At 44.9% G+C, this 22,144-nt stretch overlaps 1 protein-coding gene across 12 annotated transcripts in view; it reads right to left on the bottom strand.

Annotated features, from left to right (window-relative positions):
* Nucleotides 1-22,144, bottom strand: part of HDAC4 (histone deacetylase 4) — a 270,456-nt gene that overhangs the window by 8,938 nt on the left and 239,374 nt on the right. For all 12 annotated transcript variants that reach the window (XM_080400678.1, XM_080400686.1, XM_080400685.1 and 9 more), the window contains 5 exons: nucleotides 20,455-20,552; nucleotides 11,695-11,813; nucleotides 9,860-9,993; nucleotides 2,319-2,403; nucleotides 387-528 (listed from right to left, as the gene is read on the bottom strand). In XM_080400678.1, coding sequence (XP_080256804.1) covers nucleotides 387-528; nucleotides 2,319-2,403; nucleotides 9,860-9,993; nucleotides 11,695-11,813; nucleotides 20,455-20,552 — 578 coding nt within the window. The remainder of the gene's footprint in view (nucleotides 1-386; nucleotides 529-2,318; nucleotides 2,404-9,859; nucleotides 9,994-11,694; nucleotides 11,814-20,454; nucleotides 20,553-22,144) is intronic.

Here is a 22,144-nt window from a genome sequence, read left to right as displayed (position 1 = left end):
CTTCCCACCCACGCAGCTGTGCTCACCTGGAATTAAAACTTGCCACCGAGAATGGCTTTTAAGACAATATGGTTTTGCTTGCGCGATGTGAACATTTTTTTGCAGCAAAACTTATTTCCTATTGTGGTCCAAACCCATGCTCAGCTCTGGCTGGAGCAGAAGGGTCTGGCACCGTGTGCACCGTACTAAGGTCACACAGAGATCTCGTGGCACTGGTGTTCTGCAGCCCATGAGGTCTTTAGAGAACCCATGCAGGACAGGAGATGTGGGGAAGGCACGTGCAATGGTTAAAAGGATAGGATTAAGCTAGAAGGCTGCCCACCGTGTCTCCCCCTGCCTGGGCAGACTCCGAGACGCGACGATAAATGGGAAGCAAAGCGACTCACCTCTTCTCAGCTGGCTTCACGCCCACTGACAGAGATGCCATGGCTGTTACAGTCTCTGCCTCCTCGTTCTCGCACTTCTGAGCCTCAACCAGGGAGTATCCCACCGTGGAAGCGTAACGCTGGAGTGAATGCCAGTACTTGCCTGGGGCAGAGGTGAGAAGAGAGGCAGTCAGGACACCCGCATCGCCACAGGTCCAGCCCCACGCAGACAGCTGGAGAACTGCCTGGGGAACACTCCTCACGCCTCTGCAAAATGCAACCTCGATCCACGCTCACTCTCACTTCAAGGACCACCCTGAGGTGCCAGGAAGCTGCGGGTGGAAGCGGGTTCCTCCGAATGTGTGCCAAGGGAGCCCTGGCAAGGCCCGAGCGACCCCTGTGAGCTGTGACCATGCCACTGTACTAACAGAGGAGCTGCGAATGCTGCTGTCTTGAAAAACCAGATTTTAAATCCAAAAGGTATTGAGAGCATCGACAGACATGCACCCACACATCCCTTAAGGACACCTAGGATGTCAAAGCTGGGCTGCATTGCTGTCTGGCAACGAAAGACACTCTCCTTTGGCTAGGGAAGGAAGGCAGGAGGTGGAAACTGGATCTGCAAAAGGACAAAGGCGCAAGGAGTGCTGGAGGTGAGGATCCAAGCTGCACAGAGGTGCACAGCATCCCTCTGCCTTTATGAAAGGGGCAGCTTAGGTGCTCTAAAAAACCCTTGATGTTTCTTTTTCACTTTAAAACCCTCAGAAACTTTTACATCTAAGGAAAAATACGTGACAGGGAAGGACGTAGCCCAGATTTGAACTGGACACCTGCATTCAGTTGCTAACTCCAATGTTCTTTTTGTGGGCAAATCACCTCAGACTAAAGAAATCAAAGTTGTATTTATTTTTTACGTCAGCAGTCTGCCAACGTTTCTGACTGTAGAGCACAGGGAAGGCTTCAGAGGGAGAGAATAAAGGACGTTCTCTTGGCCACCAGGCAGGACACACCAAATTTACTGGTCATCCAAGAAGCCACAGCAAAGCTGGAAAGCAAGAACCCGTACAGTGAGGCCAGCCGATGGGGAAGAGGGACTTGTTTTCAAACATCTTCACTTCTCCTGTGCTATGCAGCAGATCTGAGGATCTTAGTCAAAGCCCCTTTTAATTTGCTGAGCTCATTTTAAGGGAAAAAATACATTCATTGGCTGGCTCAAGGTGCTGCTGAGGTGCCCCATCGGTGCTAAGCACTCACTCTGCAGAGCAGCTTCTGGAAATGGAATTGTAATTTCTAAAGACACCAGGCATTTTTCATGGGGAAAAAAATAAAAATAATAATCCTTTGCTGTCTATTAAGCTCTGTCTTTGCCATATAAAAGGGAGATTAGCCCCCCTCCAAGTTTTAGACCACGGGAAGATGACAGGACATAGCAGTGGGATCCCCATGTTACTCAGGCTCTTTCGCGCCATTCCCCAAGAATATCCCTAGGAAAGCTTCAACTACCATGTTTTTAACCTCCCCAGCTAAATAAACCTAGAATATTAGCAACTTTATGCAATGCTGTTTAACTTTCATGCCTATCCATTCTTCATTAATGGGTGCCACAACACCCAACGAGACAAGTTACTCAGAGATCCTTGAATGCTTTTGAAGAGGTAAGAGCACACTCTAAGCACAGGACGGCCTGTCCTGTCCTTTACAGAGATTTTAGAGGTTTTAATACTAATTCCTCCTGAAGTGCTAAAGTATTTCCCTGAATCAACTGCTCCCCGTGCATCACTCGATCCTCTACTGCACGCACAGTAAGACCAGCTTGTGGCTGCACAAAGCCAGCTCACGATTCACAAATGAGGACAAGGGAACATGGAGTTGCCAAGATGATGGAGAAGTCAAATGGGTGTCCCACGGGGCAACCCGACAGGGAACCAGCTGCGTGAATGGGGCTGTACTCACTGTGTATCTCAATCACTTTCTCCATTGAATGCACCGCATTAGCGTTTGCTCGCTGCTGGAAAACCTTTTCTGGAAGAGGATCAAGCTGGAAAGAAAGAGGAACACCGAAGAAATGTTATCTCAAGTTAGAGACCAGGCATTAAGAGCAATTTAGCAAAGGGCTCTGCCGTATCAAGCCTCGATTCCATTCCCTTTGTTCCCGTTTTCCACCTTTAGTTAAACATCCAAATACACAGACCTCCTAAGTGCTCTTGTGATACTCAGTGCAGCCTCCTCCGCACACAAAATGCTGCAGCTCTGCTGGGCTTAGCAGCTGTGCAGCACGGGGGCTGCTCCTAAAGAACTTGCTGCAGCCACTGATTGGACCGTACAAAGAGGCACTATTACACAGACCCGAAAAATAAGGCTGCTTTTACAACGGATCTTTATAAACTATTTCTCAGATGTACCTTTTTGCAAAGTTTTCACAACAAAAAAGTGCAAATACAAGGGACTTAAAACAGCCACGCTTCTGGTTTTCCTCTAAAGAAATAAAAGGTGTAGCTTTTTAATTCTGCTGAATACCTAATCCAGCATATTTATTAACTCTTAACTGAAAAAATCTGTACCCTAGGAGTAAACAGCCTAATTTTCATGCAGAGAAAACACAAAACACTGCTTTAAAGCCACACTCAGCATGACTATAACTGCAGTCACCGTCAATGCCTCTTACCAGCTGCTGGGTTAGTTTTGCCGGGGCAGAGCAGCATTAGATCTGTAAGTTAATCCTTAAAAAAACTGCCTTGAAGTTACTGGTAAAGGCTCATAATTAGGTATTCAAATTTAGGCTTTTTGATGCTGGCTTCTTCCCTTTGCTCTTTGTACAAAACCGTGACAACTTTATACAAAAAAGAACATGCTGCTGGTATTGAGAATTTAAGTTGAAAGATGACAGAGCAGGAGTCCCGAAAATGTTCAGTGCACACGCACATAACAGGCAGGTATCGTTCTGGGCTTGGCTGCTTTGATGCTCTAAATGCAAACAGCAGGTAGATGACTTCTGTTTGCTGTGAGCCACACACCACACTCCCAACAGCAGCGCTGCCTTTGCTACCGACTGTTCACAACAATACAATATCAAAGCACTAAGAACAATTTACCTAAAAAGGAACATGGGACGACAAGCGTATCTTCATTTGGCTACACAGGGATGAATTAGGAAATGCCACTTTAAAGAAGCTCCTCTAAGTCCTGCTCCAGTTACACCAGAGCGAAGCTCTGCAGCATGGATCTACCTGTAAAAGCCTGGATACGAAACCTGCATGGGCAGTACGATGCTGATGGAGCTGCCTTGCAGGACTGTACTAGCCAAGGGCTGGTTTGGATGCAGTCCCCACCGGCAAACCCACACTGCTGCCAGCACAGAGCACTCCAGCCCACGGCTGTGAAATAAGCTATCCCAGCAAGGAGGTGGTTTTGCCACCGGAGCTACGTCTCCGTCAGAGATTTCGGCCATCCCAGCTGTATCAGGCAGGGAACACACATCTCTGCTGACCAAGCGGTGCTGGCTCACAGCAGTAGCGTAGACCACTGAGACCATGCTTTGATCAACACAGCTGTTTTAAATAAAGAAATAAAATTGCTCCTAAACTAATAGTGCTTTACAGTAAAAAGCTTCTGCACACTTTGAGACTCACTATACAGAAAACTAACATCCAAACTAGGTGCACATATCACTTTGCTTTGGGGTGCAAGCTCTCCTGCCACCCAGGAGAAGAGTTGCCCTTGCAGTCTGCAGTCAGGAGGTTACAAAACTACCAGGGGATCCAGTTCACCTTTACATTGGCACAGACAAATGCACTATGGTGACTGACTGGCAACAGCTCCAGAGCTCCCTGCAGCAACGAAGGACATCACTTTTCCCATTCTGCAGGCATGAAAGTGCTCTGGCAGCCAGGGCAGGGGAAAGAAGTGAGAATGAGAAAAGGAGGAGAGCAAGAGAATGCTGTCTCCTCGCTTGACAGCATTTCCTCCTGCTTTCTAGAAGATATTTTCCTCTCATCTGCTAGAAAGCTCAGCCTGTATCCACCCCAGCCCCAGCAGCCTTTGGTCAGTACAGAAGAAGAGAAATTAGATCAACACCCTGAAAAACCACATCCTTCTCACGCTGTTTTTTACGCTGCTTGTTCGCGAGGTGGGTGCCATGGAGCAGCAAGCCAGGGCTCTATCTGGTGGCAGAAAACATCAGTAAAGACAACGATCCTCAAACATCCTCCTCCATCAAGACCGTGGGGGTGCATCCCAGGCACAGTCTGTTCTGCAGGGGAAGCATGCGTGTTCTTTCCCGGAGGAAAGCTGCTAACAGCACTGCTGGAGGGTTTAGTTTTTACTTGCTTTCCTTTAAAAAATAAACTCAAGGAGAGGAGAACGCCTTCTTCGACTAGGTTACTCTTCTCACCCTGAGATGACCATCCTCTGAAAAGCTAGAACTGTGCCCTTTGCTGTTTACGAAGTTGTTAAACCTTTTATTGTTGCAGCTATGATAGTTGCTTCAATTCCCACTGGACGAGAAGCCTGAGCTCAAATAAAACTAACCCACAGCTATAATTAGTTTGTTGTGGGTTTTTTTTTCCCCATTTTTTTTCATTCTCAGGAAGGGCCAGCAAAGACCTCACAACACATTCATGGGGCTCCTGCCCTCCTTCGGAAACAGCAGCAGCACAGTAACACTGCACAGGCATGGCTCCAGCAGCAGGCAGGAGTCAGGGTGGCCTCCCTCCGTGGCACTAGCATGCCTCCCAGGAAAGGAGCTGGATCTGCAGCACAGAACTTCCAATTTATTAAAAAAAAAACAACCAACAATTATAATAAAAAAATGATGAAACATTATAAAAAGGTCATCCAGCGGAAGGAGATGGGGTTATTTGCTTTCAGCAGATGACTCTGGGGAGGATACTGGTTTCCTCTGGCACAACAGGAGTCTCTGGTAGGTCAGGACGCCTCAGTAGAGCAGCTCTACTTGGTTCACGTGCATGGCCAATGGCTTGGATTAGACTCACAAGAGCTCAAGACATCTCACAACCAACTACATACTCAAGAAAAAACTTTCCTCAGATCTGATGCTCTCCAAGCCCATCTTTTTTCCTTTCTTTCCCTCTTGCTGCCCCTGGTTCTCCAACTAAGAACATGAATTCGTCACAAACCTCCAAGGTTGGGTATCCAAAACAAGAGATGTCCACAGCTGTTAATTGTCTCTGAAAATAGCAGTCAAGGTCCAACCAGGGATATTCCCCAGAAAAGAAGCAGACACAGTTTTACAGTTAAAAAAAAATATATAAAAAAAAAATCAACGGCAAAGTTTAACTGCAACTTCTGTTCAAAGCCAAGAGAAGCTGCAGCCAAGAGATCTGCTCTTGCGACCACATGGCAACCATTCCATAGGTACTTTGTGAGGACTAGAAATTGCTCCATTCCAGATTTAATAATTATGGATTGCACTTTTTATAAATACTCCACTCTAAAAATAATTCTAGTCCAAATTGGCTTCTGTACGACATTAAGTGAAGGCAAAAGCAATTCCTGGACAAATCTTTTAAGTAAGAGCTTTCTAATGCCTCTCGGCTGATACTGATATAAAGCATGCAACATCAGGCGGCCCGGCCACACGTGTGAATCGTTTCCATTGCATGCTCCTCCTCCCGAAATAACACTCACAGACAACGGCCTCACCCATTGCTCTCCTGGAAAAAGAAGAAAATATCTCTGGGCTTTAGGCAAAGGTTTTAAGCACCTGCTTATTATCACCTTCTTGTTTATGCAGGATGTCCAGAGTCTGACACTGGACACATCTCCGCTACTTGGGCCTGAAAAACGACAAAGCATTTGTAGCAGCAACAGGCAGCACTGCGAGTGCTTCTGAGCTCCAGGACCATGTCCCCCAGCACGTGCCTCCCATCTCTCTCCCCACCGTTAGCAGCTCCCGTGATACAGGAGCTCCACACCCTGGTCCAGGCATGGTGCTGGCATGGTGCTAACGCTACTGATGCTCCAGTGCTTGAACAGCTGCATTGCTCCCTGGGAAGAGACAGTTCACAAACACCATTTACCACGGGGCAGAAGCTGGTTTGAAGGGTAAAGGCTGGTGATGCCCATGATGGAGTGAGCAATTCTGCATGGCTGCTGCCTCCTCGGCCCTCCAGCGCTGCTGGCACACTGCTCTCAGAGGCTGCTCTGAGTCCTTTTAGAACACGCTTTGGGTAATGTGAGAGGAACGGGGCTTACTGGTCTAAATTATGACCAGCAGATCTTCCCTGCATTATGCCCATCTTTGATTTTTCAACTGAAGTTGTGTTAGTTTTGCACAACTAAAGTTGTAACTAAAGCAATATACGTACACTTTCAAGCGACTTTGCCTGGTGCTAACTCATTTCACATTAAAATAATCTGCTGCAAAGCTAAAGCTCTGTTTTAATTTCCTGGACAGTTGGGAACAAGCCGGCTCTTGCCTTTGCCGAATGCGCTTTCCGAAGGGGGAGTTTTGATCTCCACCGGTGAACGCAGACGCTTTGGGGACTGGCACCGTTCCCCTCATTTCCTACCATTTCCCCGTGTAACTCCAGCACTGCTCTTCAGCCAGCAAACCTCCCCACAGCCCGTCGCCGGCCGCAGCTGGCTGTCCATGTGCACGCATGCGAAATCGTCTAACACACTGTATATCAAACTTCATCAAAGGGTTGTGGGACAAAGCAACAGCAGTTCCCTCCAACTTCCTTGCATTAAAAAGATTTTATAAAAGACCTTGATAAAACTAGTGTTTCCTGCTTTTTGATGTGCGGGTAAGTCAGGGAACATTACCATGATATCTGCGCAGCCTTATAGCCCACCTAGGAAAAGCGAGAACAGGTCCATCTTTAAGTATTTTAAAAGTGCCTTATAACTGTCCTGATACACTGATTAAAAAAAAAAAAAGTTTGGTGTTTTTTTTTTTTTTTTTTTTACCTTCAAGGATCAATATTCATTCTGCTAAATGAAACCACTCAGGCAGTTGACAACATCCAAGCTATCGTGAGTGCTGTGATCTCCCCAAGGCCTCGCACTTCCAAACACGTTTGTGGCTTGGATCAAGTGCTAATTTATTGCACACAGATTTTCACACCACATTGCAGTCACCCGCCTGCATCGTAGGGGCACGTTAAGCAAGAGGAATGACATCCTTCACACGTTATTTCCTCTGTCTCCCCTTCAAAGCCCATCCTGCCACCAGGGCCAGCTGCACCCCAAGGTGGATGGAGCTAGAGGAATTGTCTGCGGTGACACCAGTGCCATCAGCTGTCAGTTTGAGATGGGTGCTACAATAAAAACTCCATTGCTTCCCAGGCTGAGGTAGCAGCTGGCTACCTGTGTTTTCGGCTGTCCCAAGGGCTGAGCACAGGCTGGCATGTTGGCTCAGTTACCCGTGCTGAGAGCCTTATCGGAACTGCCCGGCCAAGCACAAGGAGCAGATGCTCTCTGGATGCTTGGAGATGGGATGCTGGATGATTGAAGATGGGATGCTGGATGATTGAAGCAGATACTTTTGATGAATCCCAGCTGTTTTATCTCTTGGACTGGTTAGCGAGGTTTCCCCAGGCACTGTTGCCCTTCACGTGGAGTATGGATACTACAGGACAGAGCACTCCTACAACTGGAGGTCAAACATAGCTGATCTGCGCCTCCACACAGATCCAAGCTCCCTGTTCCAACTTCCCAGAGCTGAGAAAGTCTGATGGGTCACTGAACTGCAACCATAAAGTCAGAGCAAGTCTGCTCAGGGCAGGTCACCATCGTCCCCCAAAGTCAGCTCCCACTGGAGCCAGAGCCAGAGCTGAAACGCTGCTTGGCTGCTCCTCTCTGTGGTGCTGCACCCTCAGGTGTTGACTATCTGCCCTCCCTCAGCTCCTGCCCCAAGAGTGTCTTCCGCAAAGAGCGGTGATGAGAGAGCCTGTTTGTGCTTTCCAAGGCAGGTGAAAGCTTCAGAAGGAACCTCCTCCTTCTACCATCTGACAGGTCTGCCTTCAGAGGTCATCTCTGCAGCCTCGTCCTGTCCTGTTACTCTTACCACAGCCTTTTGAGATTTGCTCGTTTCCACAAGGTACTGAGGGCAATCTCTTAATTAAAGCGACAACCTAAACCAATTCAAACACACTACCCAAGCCGTTAATGCTGTCCGAGGTTTCACAGCCACCTCCAACTTCAAATCGCTGTGGCTGCTTCCCCAAGGCTGAAATTCTTAGCTACAGGGATTTTTAGCTTAAGGGATCACCCTACGCTGCTGTTTTAATTCAGGCTATCAATCCTCAATGATTGCTTTGAACAGCTCCAGAGCCCCTGCTATACCAGAACGCCCGCAGCAGATACCAAGCGGGGACTGTGCCTGCAGCCGCAGGCTGAGCAAGCAGCCAGGTGGAAAATGGATGCGAGGGCACTTTTGCAGTCTACCGTGCCCATCCAAGACAACCATTTGGACTTATGTGGAGAACAGGTGTCCAAAAGTGACGAATGAACCAGAAGGAGGGAGGCTTGACCCAAACTAACCAGTTACTCATACTCAAAAGCCCAGAAATTATACAGAAAATACGCTTCTTGAACAGAAGCATATGCAAAGGTACAGACACAGCAGATGCAAAAGAGCCCGAGTCTGAGATTTCGCTGCAGATAGCCGATTTCTGTATTTCATTGCTGCCATGTTTCTGTAGTACATGACCCTGAACTCTCCAAGCCCAAAGACATGTCAACAGCCACCACTCTAGACCTTCTGATCATCAATCACATTTGAAGAAAGGTAGGTGTGAGCTGCTCATTTGGTGCCGGCTGCAGCGGGTGCTGATAGCCAGGCTGCATCAGGGAGGATGGGCACAGGGAATTAACATCATTTCCTCCTTAATTCCACTGACATTAAAAGTATGGCGGGGTGGGGGGTGCGAGGCAGAAAAGCTAAAGTATCTAGAGTTTCCTCTGCAGGAAAATACCCCTCCCTAGAATCCAAACCCTAGATTTCCTGGGTGTACTTCTCTGTCTGGCTCTTATCTTGCAGTCACACACCCTGGCCTTTCCAGCCAACTTCTGTGATGCAGCTGAGGCTTTTCCAACGCAGCAATGTGCAGGAGACAGAGAATGTAACATCGAGGAAAAAATACAATTGACACCAACGTCAAGCAAGCTGCCCAGCACGGCAGGCACAGGCTGTAGTGCTAGAGAGGGGCTCGCCAAAGAGAGGGGAAGGCTTGGACAACGCCTTCAGAAAGAAATGAGACTAACCAGTTATTTTCTGAAGAGCACAAAACAAATTATATGGGTAAAGAATAAACCCCAAATCCAATTCTTACTTATTTCAATCCTTATAATATAGATTGCCAAACACAGGTAGCTTTTAAACAAATAAAGCATCCACTCTTTACATCAACGTATGTCAAAAGGACCCAAAACAATGACAAAAACTTGGCGGATTGACTGTTTTGGAGGATCAGATGCCCAGATTCCAGGGGGGTGGAGGTCATGGCCCCTGGTTTTGCCTGTCTCCGTACCTCGTTTCCCAGCAAAGCAGAAACACACGCTTCCGAGGCATCGCAAATGGCAGTCAGGTCATGGCCTCCTTCAAGGGCCAGGACGACGCGACCCCCAGCCAGGCCCATCAGCTGCTTCGTCAGGTACCCGAAGCCTGTAAGGAGGGAAAAGAGGAAATGCAGGAGAAGGGCAAAGGTTGCGGCTGGAATCAGGCTCCTGGCGAAGGATCAAAGAATTATAGAAAGGAATTACATCATATTAAAAAACCACAAGGGATCTGAAAGGACTCAATGTGTAATATAAGCCAGGTTGGATTTTAATACGCTCGCTGCAGAATTCCAGCCACGCTTCCCCGCTGGACCGGCTAAGCCATGTGCACCGCAGGACGGATCCGTATCTCCCCCAAGAGCACTACGCTGCAGTTTATCCCAGGTGAGAGGCACCACCATCCTCCCTACCACCCCTCAGCACCCTGAATTAAATACAGCAGCAAATATCTAATGAGAAGGAAGGAAAGGGGATGGAAGGAGGCAGCTTTTTGCCCTGCTTCGGAAGATGCCGAGTCAGAGCAGTCATGGGGGAGGCACAGGGAAGGGAGGAAGAGAAGGGGAAATCTGTAAAATTGCTGCCGGTGCTTTCAGTTGCGATAGCAGCATCGCAGTGCCCCAGAGATATCTGACATCTAGTTCTTAACAGACATTTCTTCCCGTATATAATATGCTATAAAAATTCCTGGGGCACGCGGGACTTTGATCATATGACACACAATACATTTCTACCCTTTAAACAAAACAGAACCAAGCTGAGAGGATTTAAAAAACGTGTCCTCAAAGCAACCTTCCCCCTCAAATAAAAAGATAAATAATAAAAAAAATCCAAACAAAAGAAAATCTAGGGCATTTCTACCCTCTGTCCACACTCCCTGCTTTCTGTTTTGCAGTGACCCCCGCGAATGCCTTTGCAAATTGGCAAATTAACAGTCAGATAAAAAGATTCATGGCTGACCCCATAACCGTTTTGTGAGAGCAGCAGAGCATGGGAAACTCAACAAGCAGGTAAACAAGACCTTCTCATTACAAAGTGTTTCTGGATATCTTAAATAACTTGTATCTTGTAAATCTATTTCACTTTATTCTATTATAAAGTTTATAGGTTCAGCTACCTTACAAGGTTCTGAAGTTCACTGTAGAGAGTAAGTTTCCTGGCTGAAAGAAACTCTTAAAAAATAATAATAAAATCTCTTTGCAAGAGAAACTGTCTTCTCAATGGACTTGAATGAAACAGTGCCAGATAAACCCAGCATAACTAAGGGCAGGAGGGAGGGAATTTCGGTGCATCTCCTGGGCAATGCAAAACATCACGGATCCAAAGCAAAAAGGAGCTTTTTGTGGGCCTGTATAATTGCTTCAAAGGTGGAAAACAAAACTACTCGGCTCGATTTTTTCATAAGGTATCCTGACGGAAGAAATGGACTTCTGCTACCGTTCAGAGCAAGGTATACTGCTTACATCTGGCATTGCCTCTTTCTGCAATTTTGCATTAAAATAAGTGTAACACTAATTCAGCAGCTGTCTTCTGCAGAGATGTGACTACAAATATCTAATTTATTTGCACTCAAAAATGAAATATGCAACGCTTCAAGGAAATGAAGGCTTCAGCCCGACCAAAATATATATGGTACAGTGACAGAACACATGAATATTCAACAAAAAAGGCTGAAAAGTTTGCCATTGAAATGAAAGATCTGAAGATAGACCCCAAAACGTTAAAACTTGCAAATATTGCACTGTAGTCCCCAGGACAGCAGCAATTCACACCAGTTTTGGATCTCTGCTCTTGTAAATCCACAACTTACATTTTGCTGATAGATTATATCCTCCAAGGGGTGTGGGATGGCCTTCCACCGCATCGAAACCAGATGACACCAGCACAACATCTGGGGCAAATTCATTGGCAATGGGCATTACTACCGTTCTGCAACAAAAATTTAACAATGGCAGACACGTTACTTTGGCTCTTGAACAAATGTAGGAACACTTAAACCATCTTGAGCAAGCCCGTTATAAAAGCTGGTACTATTACTCCATGGTAGTGAAGCCCATCTCCTATTTTCTAACAAGGTGAGAGCCTGGCAGACAGAACGCCTTGCAACGCCACACGGTACAGTTCTGAAGTTTATCTCATGTTAGCTTTTTCAGTGAGGTATATTATTTCCTCCATCAACAGCCGCACATTTTGACTAGGGAAATAACTTGTCATATGCAGCATTTCCCACTTGTGATCATATCTCGCTATACGTACAGGGCATGAGGACATAAGCAGAAAATAAGGGGGCATCTGGCACAGGCTGCAAAATCACCTGGGAAACCTGTCCGATGGCAGCTTTGGTTTGTGGCACTCCTTTGAAATGCCTTCTTTAGCCTTTGCAGCATCTGCAAAGCTATTAATTTTTTTTCCTTGCTGCACTTTTCATTTACCATAATGAAAGGCTGAGGATGTCACATGGGGCAAAAAGCTTTAATATGCAAATATCCCACCAAAATACACCTCTCCAAACTCTGGTTCCCCATCCTCTAACATTTTGTTCACTAAAATTGGACTGAATTGCTTAGCATCCATAAACTATTATCTATTTAGGCTGGTTTTTAATTAAACAAGAGGTCTGTGTCTATGGTTTCTCAGTAACAGGCCTTTTCCCATCGATCTACTCAATTTCTGTTCAAACCCACACAAGTTGCAAACATCCCATTTCCCACATCAAGATGCCATGTAAACAAAACTGGAAAGTTGAGCAGAGAGCAAGTAGTTGCTTCTTCATCTAACAGCTCCAGCACAAACACGGCAGAACTGAAATTACAGCAAGGAAAATAAGTCCCAGCAACGGAGCTTCTTAATAATTACAATCCAGACATCCCCAGTCTTTTCTCATTAAGAAAGCCCATTGCACGGGCTCTTGGATGAACACCTCGTGCCTCCAGTTCACGCTGGGGTACCCACGTGCACGGGGCTTGGAAGTTGTTTTGCTTTTTTCAGTTGGGTACTGATAACTGCAGGAAATGGTAGAAAAGCAACAAGGCGCACAGAGGGCTGTAAATCTCCATGTCAAGGCTCTTTATACAGAGTAATATTTTCCAAGTTACGCTCCTTTGTTCTTTTTCATTATAAATGTACCCACCGAATCTTCGAAGTATCCCTGGGCAACCTGACCAGTGCCGTCCCTTGCTGGTACCAAAGACAACAGTATTTCCCCACTTCCCCATCCTAGGAAAAGCTAAAGGTTAATGTTCTAAAACATGAATTGCAGTTATTCATAAACCAAAAGCACGAACCTGTAAATAGCTTTGCATACACGAGAACTTCACTTTTATTGAGTCTAGTCGTCATGTGATGCTCCGAAAAACAGAAAGAGCCCAGAAAGGTCTGTTTAGTGCTGAGATTGCTCAAGATTGCTATCAAGACACCCATAAAAATTCGCATTTCTTGCTACAACGATGTTAAACAGCCACAAGACATCTGCTAGTGTCAGCAACTTGTATTAGCCCCAACACCGATCTGAGCTCATGCCATTTTGCATTCCGCAGAGTTTATTTTTTAACGGAGCATTAACATCTACCATGCAATGAGCTGCTTCCAGTACTGGTCAAACCATCACCGAGCAGGCAGCCAGGGACACCCAGCACATCGCAGGTCTGGTCAAGGCTCTCAGACACCATGTAGTCCAAAAAACAAAAGCCTTCTAGTTTTAATTTTCTGCCAACTAATTGCCATAGTAACCTAACAGCCTCCTGCAATCTTCCTTCCTGCCAGTCTCTGCACACAGACACAGAAACCTATGCAAAAAGGATCTTTTTTCTTCTAATTCTAATAAACCCCGAAAGAGGAATTTTAATTTTTTCCTCAATCGACATGATTGCCGTATACGTTTTGTCCTCAGGGAGATGATTACATAAGGAAGACAAAATAGCACAGTTTCTGCTGATGACTTTACAGTCGACAAAAATCTGTTTAGTGAAACCCACAGACTTTTTAAGTAGAAACCACCTCCTTCACAAAGGACTAAAGCAGCAGTTTCGATGCAAGTGCATGCGGCGGAGTTTTTGGGGTTTTTTTTCCTGAGCTTTGAAGTACTGCTGAGCTCTTTAATTTCTAACCAAAGGAAAACCTGCTAAAATCATCAGATTTTTCTTTCTTTCACCCAAAGTTACGGTACCACAGGAGCTGCTAGCACCTCTGTTGATGCGCGGGATCACCATAAATTGGTTGCAAGCCCAAACCTGCACCCCCAAGCTGTGGGCATGGTCTGTCAGCACCGAGCAACCCACGCAGCCCCAAAACGATTTCTTGGCTGCGGGACAACTCACCCGCTGATGCCCCAGCACGACCACAGTGGGGGCAGCCGGCCAGCAGCACGATGGTGCTGGCGGTGCCCAGCTGAAGGTCCCTGCGTGGTGACAGCAGTTCAAATATACCCTCTAGTGGCACAGCCAACACAGGCAGCACCGAGAGCTAGCCATGAAGCCTGGCTGTAGAAATTTTAAGGGAGAAAAAGCAGTGGTTGCGGGTTAAAAGTAAATCGATTGGTATTGGACGACAGAAGAAATAATTTTGAGGATGTCCAGAATTCTCTCTGGGGCGGGATGGGGTGACCTTGCAGCCACAGCCAGTTATCCCAGCAAGTATCTTCAACTCTGAGCAATTATTAGTGGTGCTCTGGATGCACAGTACATTTCTTATCAGAGTTTTAAGAAACATTGCCGGTCCCCTGGTTTCCCTCCAAGAGGAGCCAGGAAGATAGACAGACAGTCTATGCCCAGGGGATAGGTGTTGCACGCCCAGCCTGGACAGAGGCTGCCGGGGAGCCGTGGGTGTTCAGGGGCAGCCAGCAGAGAAGTGCAAGATGACAGGGTGTCAGAATAACTAAGCTAATGATGCTTTCGGTACCTTGACTATCACAAACTCATCCAAACATGACAGCACTCAAATCCAGATTGAACCCTTTCCTTTACCCAGGACTCCTACCCAAACTCTCAAGGGCTGCTATAGCTTCTGAATTTTTCCCAATTCCAGTATTACACCAGTACTCCAAAGCTGCAGTCCCAGCTCTATTTGATGCTCTCCAAGAATAGCTATATCTTTGGACATAAAACTTGACCCAGGATGGCCAAAGTCTTCCTGCCTCTCAGCACTCCCTCATTTTTCCTTTTTAATTAAAAAAAAAAAACAAAAAACACCACAAAAACAACTCACAAACGCAATGCAAAACACTCGTATGTGAAAATTTAAGACCCAGGCAAATGAACCATTTTGAAACGATGTATTTCTGAGATTTTCTCTATGAGCAGCGTTTCAGGCACATCTAAGCCAGTTTTTTAGTCTTTAATTTTTCTTTGTGCATAGATGAAAACAGCCCCTTCGCTCAGATCCATCACAATAAAGGTAAGTTCTCAAAAGCAAACAACAATTAAACTGCAAACAATCCTATGGCTTTGTCCTGGTGATGATACTATAAAAAAGCCAGAAATTCAAATTACTATCAAGAAGATGAGCAGTTTTGTCTGGAACTGGGTCTTTTTACAGCCACCTTAGCCATTAGCTGAGTTAATTCACTGAGGAATGAAAAGTGTTTCTAACACTGAATATTCAATAAAGCTGTGCTGAATCTTTTAAAACACAGGGCTTACCTTTAAATTTCCTAAATTTTAGTGGGCTGTTTTGCTTGCTTAAAATAAATTAAAACCTTTCATTTGACTCTGGTTACAGCTAAGCTGAAAAGCTATGCATTAGTTAAAACTGATGGCTGCAAACAGTAAAAATTACCCATCGTATTCTGCAATCACTTGTGGAAAGAAAAAAAAAACAACCCCAAAACAAATTTATATCTATTTTCCAGAAGACTCAAAAATTTTTAGTCTTACTAGCCAATTCACCAATTAAACGCCTAATAAATGACAGGCAGATTAAACAATCCTACAGAGGATTTTTTTTTTTTTTAAATGCTCAGTTGCAGCAAGCAAATTGCTGAAACTTAGAAGGCTGAGCACTTTTTTCAGAGACTCTTTCCCCACTGTTGGTGATATATATATACACACATATAAAGATATATATAAATATATATATAAATATATATTACATATATAAAAGAATCCCAAAATGTTATCTGCTGCTCCTAATGCTAATCAGCCGCCTGAAGACTTCGGTCTTTGTTTCTCCAAGCAGCCATCTCCACGGTCATTTACTATGTCAAAAGGGATTAGGAGTTTGAGGATGAAATCAGCGTTGGGAGAGCATGAAATCTAAAATACAGAAACAACCGTTCCAGGCAAAATATCTTCCCCCCCCGCACCTTCCCTCTTACTCACTCCTGCAACGGTTTATGGATCGAAGGAAAAAAACAAAATCCCCCCAACATTGGCTCCCGAACTCATTTAACGCTTTCTGAGAAAGGCAGGAGGAGGGACCTTTCAAATACAGTCCTGGCTTTCGCTTCTGGTTTAGGTGTTTTAAATAAAAATAAAACTAACATGGAAACAAGCTGTATATGGAATTAGAATGGTGAAGGAGACCTCAGCGTAGGGGAAAAAAATTGTATGAGACAACACAACTGTTGGAATCATCAGGAAAACTTTCTTAGAGTAAATTCAGAGGAAAACTCCTGTGGATAATACAAATTTCACTAAGTAATTGCTGTTCTCACGTAATAAGGAAATAGCCACAGTCTTTGCATTTTTTCTGGAGGTCTCTTACCGGGTTTGCACACTCTGCTTTTGAAAATGTCATGAGGATTTATAGAAGCAAACATGATTTCTGCTTGTATAACAAGTTAGGGAACAACAGACCCCGGTAAAAAAAAAAAAAACAAAAAAAACACAACCTGAATTTTACAACTGTTTGTTTCTATAACTACGGAATAACAGCGATGAATACCAATAACATTTTGATGAGTTAAGGACTTTTAAAATTATATGCCCTGCATTTTTCACATTAGAGTTTAATACACTTCTGCCTAATCTGTGAAATCTGTATTGCCCACATACTTTGGCGGTGAGTTCAGCCGCGGGACCTTCGCCCAGCGAACGGTCAGCTAAATTATAATGTCATGCTGTCTCGGGCAGGCAAAGCTGCCGCTACGATGGGGTGGAGGAGCGCCAAGCTCGCAGCAACTCCCCAGATCCCTTCTGCACATCTTATTAGTGACTGGGGTGACTCCACCCTGTGCCCCCCCCCAACACAGTGATCATGATATCACCCCAACCTCGAGACGGGGCAGCCGGTGATTTCAACCCTCGGTTATGAAGACAATAAGCGACAAAGTGCACGGCAAGGCTGCTCTCTGCTTCGCATTTTTAACTCTTGTTCTCACTTGTGAAATGGCTTGGCGGTATTAACAAACATTAACAAGTCCGGCTATCCCGTCCGACCCAGCGCCGTGCTGCAAGCAAGGGAAAGCCAATATTCACAGAAGAAATTCTCAGTAGAAAAATAATCGATGCAAGTTACTCTCCTTCCTTCGGAAAGAGTAAAAGGACACTGAAACAGGTTTTCAGCGTGGGGATGATAGGTTTCATTGGGATTTATTTATTCACTCATCAGAAGACTAACTTAGGATGACAATTATCTGTTATTATTTCATTAGAGCGCATGCTTTTATCAAATCCATACACCAGCTCACGCTGAAACAGAACAAACAAACCAAAAAAGCAAAGCGTGTTGCTTATTTTTCCTCCACTTGTTTTATGTAGAAATAGGGCTTTCTTCCCTAAAAGCAGGCAAGCAAGGGAAGAGTTAAGGCTTAAAAAAAAAAGAAGAAAAAGTATATCAGTATCTTTGCCTAGCTCAAAGGATTTCCACTGATTCCTCTACAGACTTCAAAGCCTCACAGTTTGGCATTTGGACTGGTTTGAATTAAAGCTCAGTTCTCCACTGTGAGTTTCCAAGTTCATGGTGAAAATGCCTGCTGCTTCTGGAGTTCATTATGGCCAATTTTCTTATCTTTTCTTCATCTTAGGTTTGATCCCCAGCAAATGCAACGTGGCATTCGATGGGGTGGAATAACAAGGTGCTGCCTTGAAGGCATGCATTGTCTCAAGGGGCTAACGCAAGAAAAGAATTAAAAAAAACGATATATGACCCATTCCCTTCACTTTCTAACTCTCAGGGGACTATAAATTGCAAACTTCAAAGCATTATTTTACATTAAAATCAATAGAAAGATTCAGGGGGAAAAAATGTTTTTCAAAGAAGCTGGTTAAGATTTAAAAAGGTCACTTGATAATGTATTATCATGACCAAACTTGGCATAAGATTAAAAAAAAAACTTCCAATTTAACTTACTGACTGAAGGTGTGCACATGGGGCAGACTACGGGAGGTGCTACCTAGGAGGACGAGTCACACCATCCCTCGGCTTCCCAAAACCCTGCCGAAATAAGGGCTTGTGACTAGCTCCAAAGTATGTTCCCCAAATAGCGGCAATCTCCGGACAAAAAGTCACCAGTGCCTATTAAGGAATGGTTGGCAAAGGCCTTACTGTGCAGACTGAGCAATTTTCCAGGAGCCTTGTAACTCAATTAATATTTAATAGCAAGTATATCACTCTATCATGAGCTACAGGTTCTCTTTATAATGAAGAGATCAGTCTTGTTGACTGCTGGGATAAACAGACCTTCCCCTTTGGAGGGAAGTGCTGCTTTCCTGTAACAGGAATAAAACAGCGAGACAAATGACAGTTATTTGACTCGATGTTATTTTAAATTGTATACATTCTTTGAAGGCTTTTTAATGGCAGGCTGAAGAGGAAAAGCTCTTTTTGCTCAGTATAACCGAATACAAATACGCGCACAGGGAAGAACAGAAAATAACGCTCCCAGATTTAATGCTCTTCCATGAAGGTGATATTCCATCTGCGTGTCGCCAGAAATTCGCATCCTGGTTTTTGGCAAGTGTGTGTCTCCCTGAATTTATGCGGGTTGGTTGCCAGAAGCGCACTAAATCTGGTTTGAGGACAGAAAGCCACTTCAATCCATAATTGTTAAAAAAGATGCCAGCTGGAGAGAAAGGACGGATCCCTGGCATGGGGGAGGCAGGGGAGGGAACAGGACAGTCTCTAAGAAAAACAAAGCCTATATATCGAGCAGGTCAGAGAATTATATTTGTTCTCCTGGAAAGAGCATCAGAAAGGAAAGTGCGGTCTCACACTGGCCTCTCTTCACTACTGCGTTACTTTCCAGTTCTCTACCCAGAGATCTGCCTTGGTTTCACCTTGTTATTGTGTTGCTTCCACAGTTAATTTTAATACCTTCCTTTCCGTGTTCTCTGCAGCTCTGGAAGGCAAACGCATCACTCCAGGCTTGCAGCCAGACCCCAAAACACCACTGACGTACAATCACCCTGCTGGGGTATTTCAGCTGCTCAGAGCAGCAAGGGGATGTCCCACCCATACTCTTGCTATGCTCCTGTAGCAACACTGCTCAGAAAGATCACAACCTGGGTGCGCATGACCGCAGATCAGCTAACGTGTGTTTTGTTTCATGCATCTCTTTTGACGATGCTGATATGAGGGGGTAAGTAAGGATCAGCTCAAACGATTCCCTGCAGATAGCTCCCTGTGATCCTCAGGTATCACGTGCTTCTGCGAGCACGACAGTAAGACCAGCAGGACACGACCAAGTGGCTTCATCCCCTGTTCCATTTGGCATCATTCCAAATGATGCCAGATTTTTGGAGCATACCTGAGTACGCTTGTACGACCCAACACGGTGGTTTTACTGGCTTTACACTATTACTGCTAATCAAGGAGGATATCCCAGCAACACATTAATTCAACTCCACAGCTTTGCTTACCTTCATTCACACTCTGACAGTGAGTGATGAGTAACCCTTATTTAAGAGATGGTTGTATTTTTATTCATAACACACAACATGCTGCTTCTGAGGAGAAACCAGAACCCAGTAAGAAAAGCACAAACCCAACAGTTCGGTCGTTGCAATTTCCAGTTGGTTGGAACAGGCACATTCAATATCTTGGGTGAATAATAGTAACATTGAAAGCTTATCAAAACAAGCCCACGTCCCTTTGCTAGGTACAATTGGGAGTAAGCTGTGAGCAGAATTCTTACAGGGCAGAGACTGCATGGCCAACTCGCCCAGAAGTGGGGTACCGTCGCCTGCAGCACAGTAATGATGTCTAAAGCCTTGGGGCAGCTGCACTCCCAAGTTCCAGCTCGTGATGACTAGTTAAAAAGTTTTCCTGGGTTCCTCTCCCCACCCAGGTGGGCTTACCCACAGAAATACTCACCCCAAAGAGGTAAAAAGATTTTTAGCCAAAACCAGAAAAGGTTATTCGTATCCGTTGACATTTTACATTCATGCATCGATCAGTGCTGAGCAGCAAGCATGTCAATCCCTTAATGTCACAGGCACGCCTTTATGGCCAGAAATATCCTATTTACTTGATCCAGCTTTCTTTTTATTATGGTAGTCAAAAAGTAATCACAACTAGATGTAAATCTCATATTTCTAAACTTATCAAGAGAAACTCAAGATTAAGGAGGACTGCACGAGGAAAAAGAAACCCAATTTAAGTGAAAAATGTTTGTAAGAGGAAACGTCAATATTACCTGAAAGCAGTTAAGTATTCTGTATCTCCCATCGGTGGATCAAGGCCACCAGTAAAGGCCATGTTAACATTGAAACCAACTCCTGCTCCTGTGCCAACCTGAAAAAGGGAGATGATGCTCTTAATTACACATATGGCAACAGCTACCTGCGGCAAGACACCACTGCTGTCTTAATATTCCTCCAGCTGAATATGGATTTTGATTCAAGAGCTCAATGGCAGTGAGGTTAATTTTTCCCTCTAAAGCAACCTGGTCCCCAAAACAAGAGTGAAAATAAAGCTCCTCCATGCTCTGATCTTTATGGGAGCTGCGGACCAGCGGTACTTGACTGCTGCTCACCCAAAAAAACGCCTCCTTATCAAATGGATCCTCTTCTTCTGCAGGAGACTGTGTTACATGCAATACTTTTCCTTAATATGCTTTCAGCTTCATTCAGAAGCATATTTTATATTTCATTACAGTTGCAACTGGGGGAAAACCCCCACAGTTTTAATCAGAGCGAGCTCCCCCTCTGCTGGGGAAAAACATGATGCACAGAGATTTTCACTGCTTGAGGGACACGTGGGTGGTAAATGCAAGTACCTGCCCACCCTTGCATCTACTGCAGACGTTCCCATCTGCACTGACTGCAAATACCTGAGAAAGGGGAAAACTGAAAAATAAACCAGAAGTTTCTAATAATTTGTTTTCCAAGAAGCAGGGCCATGTTTTCCCCATCCATATTGAAACCCCAGAGCCTGCGTTTAGTCCCTTCCTCAAGCAGGGACCTCGCAGGTGCCTGAGCACGGTGGCCATGAGCTCAGGCTGTGGGTCCCTAGGGACAGCAAGGGGGCTGGGCAGTAGCTGCTGACACCGACCACCAGCAGCTCCCCACAGGGTTCTGAGCATGCAGTTTGGATTTTGCAGGTGTTTTTTTTTTTAAGGTCTCTGCATATGAATAGAAAAAATATTACATTGAAAATTAATGTCTTAGAGAATATACAAGTCAGATAATTCAGGATAAATAAAGCTGCAGGGCTCCTGTTGCACATTATTCCTTGAATCAGTGCTAATACTGCTGGCAAAAAAACCCACCGTGGATGGATGAACCCCCTGTGGTATTTAACCATCTGTGGCTTTAATTGTATTTATTTTGTACTCTTTGCTTTATTCACTCTGGAATGACACATCTCAAAATTACTGTAAATGGTTAAATACAGAGCGGATGGTATAGCCTAGTGTTTCCTTACAACACTAGATATTTTGTAAACCAGATTACTAGTTATTAAAAGGTCAGCAAAAAAGTAGGTCTGAGGCCTTTGCATATCCTGAAGCAGAAATTAAGCCTGATGCAAGGGGCTGCTGTACATTCACTGCAACGGTAGTACACAAACAGGGTACTGAAGCAGTATCATGGCACGTTTGAGTTTCTTTAAAAATTGAAATGAAAACATTAATGTTTGCTGAATCGGAGAATATAAAATTGACAGGGTAAGAACTCTAGGATTTTCAGGTGTAATCTGAAGTGCCCTGGAATACACAAAACTAAGTATTCCATATAATTTCCCTTTGATAAATCACTCTGGAAGGACAATTATTTCCTGCTAGCCTAGTGGGAAAGGAAGGATGCAATGGATGTAGGAGCATCCATCCAGAGTTCAGGGAGAAAGGTCTCCCAGCTTCAACGGCTGAGCCCTTCTGCTGCAGGCTG

Source organism: Falco punctatus (assembly GCF_963210335.1).
Source record: "Falco punctatus genome assembly, chromosome: 8".
In the NCBI taxonomy this organism is placed as follows: domain Eukaryota; kingdom Metazoa; phylum Chordata; class Aves; order Falconiformes; family Falconidae; genus Falco; species Falco punctatus.
The sequence above is the reverse complement of the archived record's forward strand: the minus strand, read 5'-3'. Positions and strand labels throughout refer to the sequence as shown.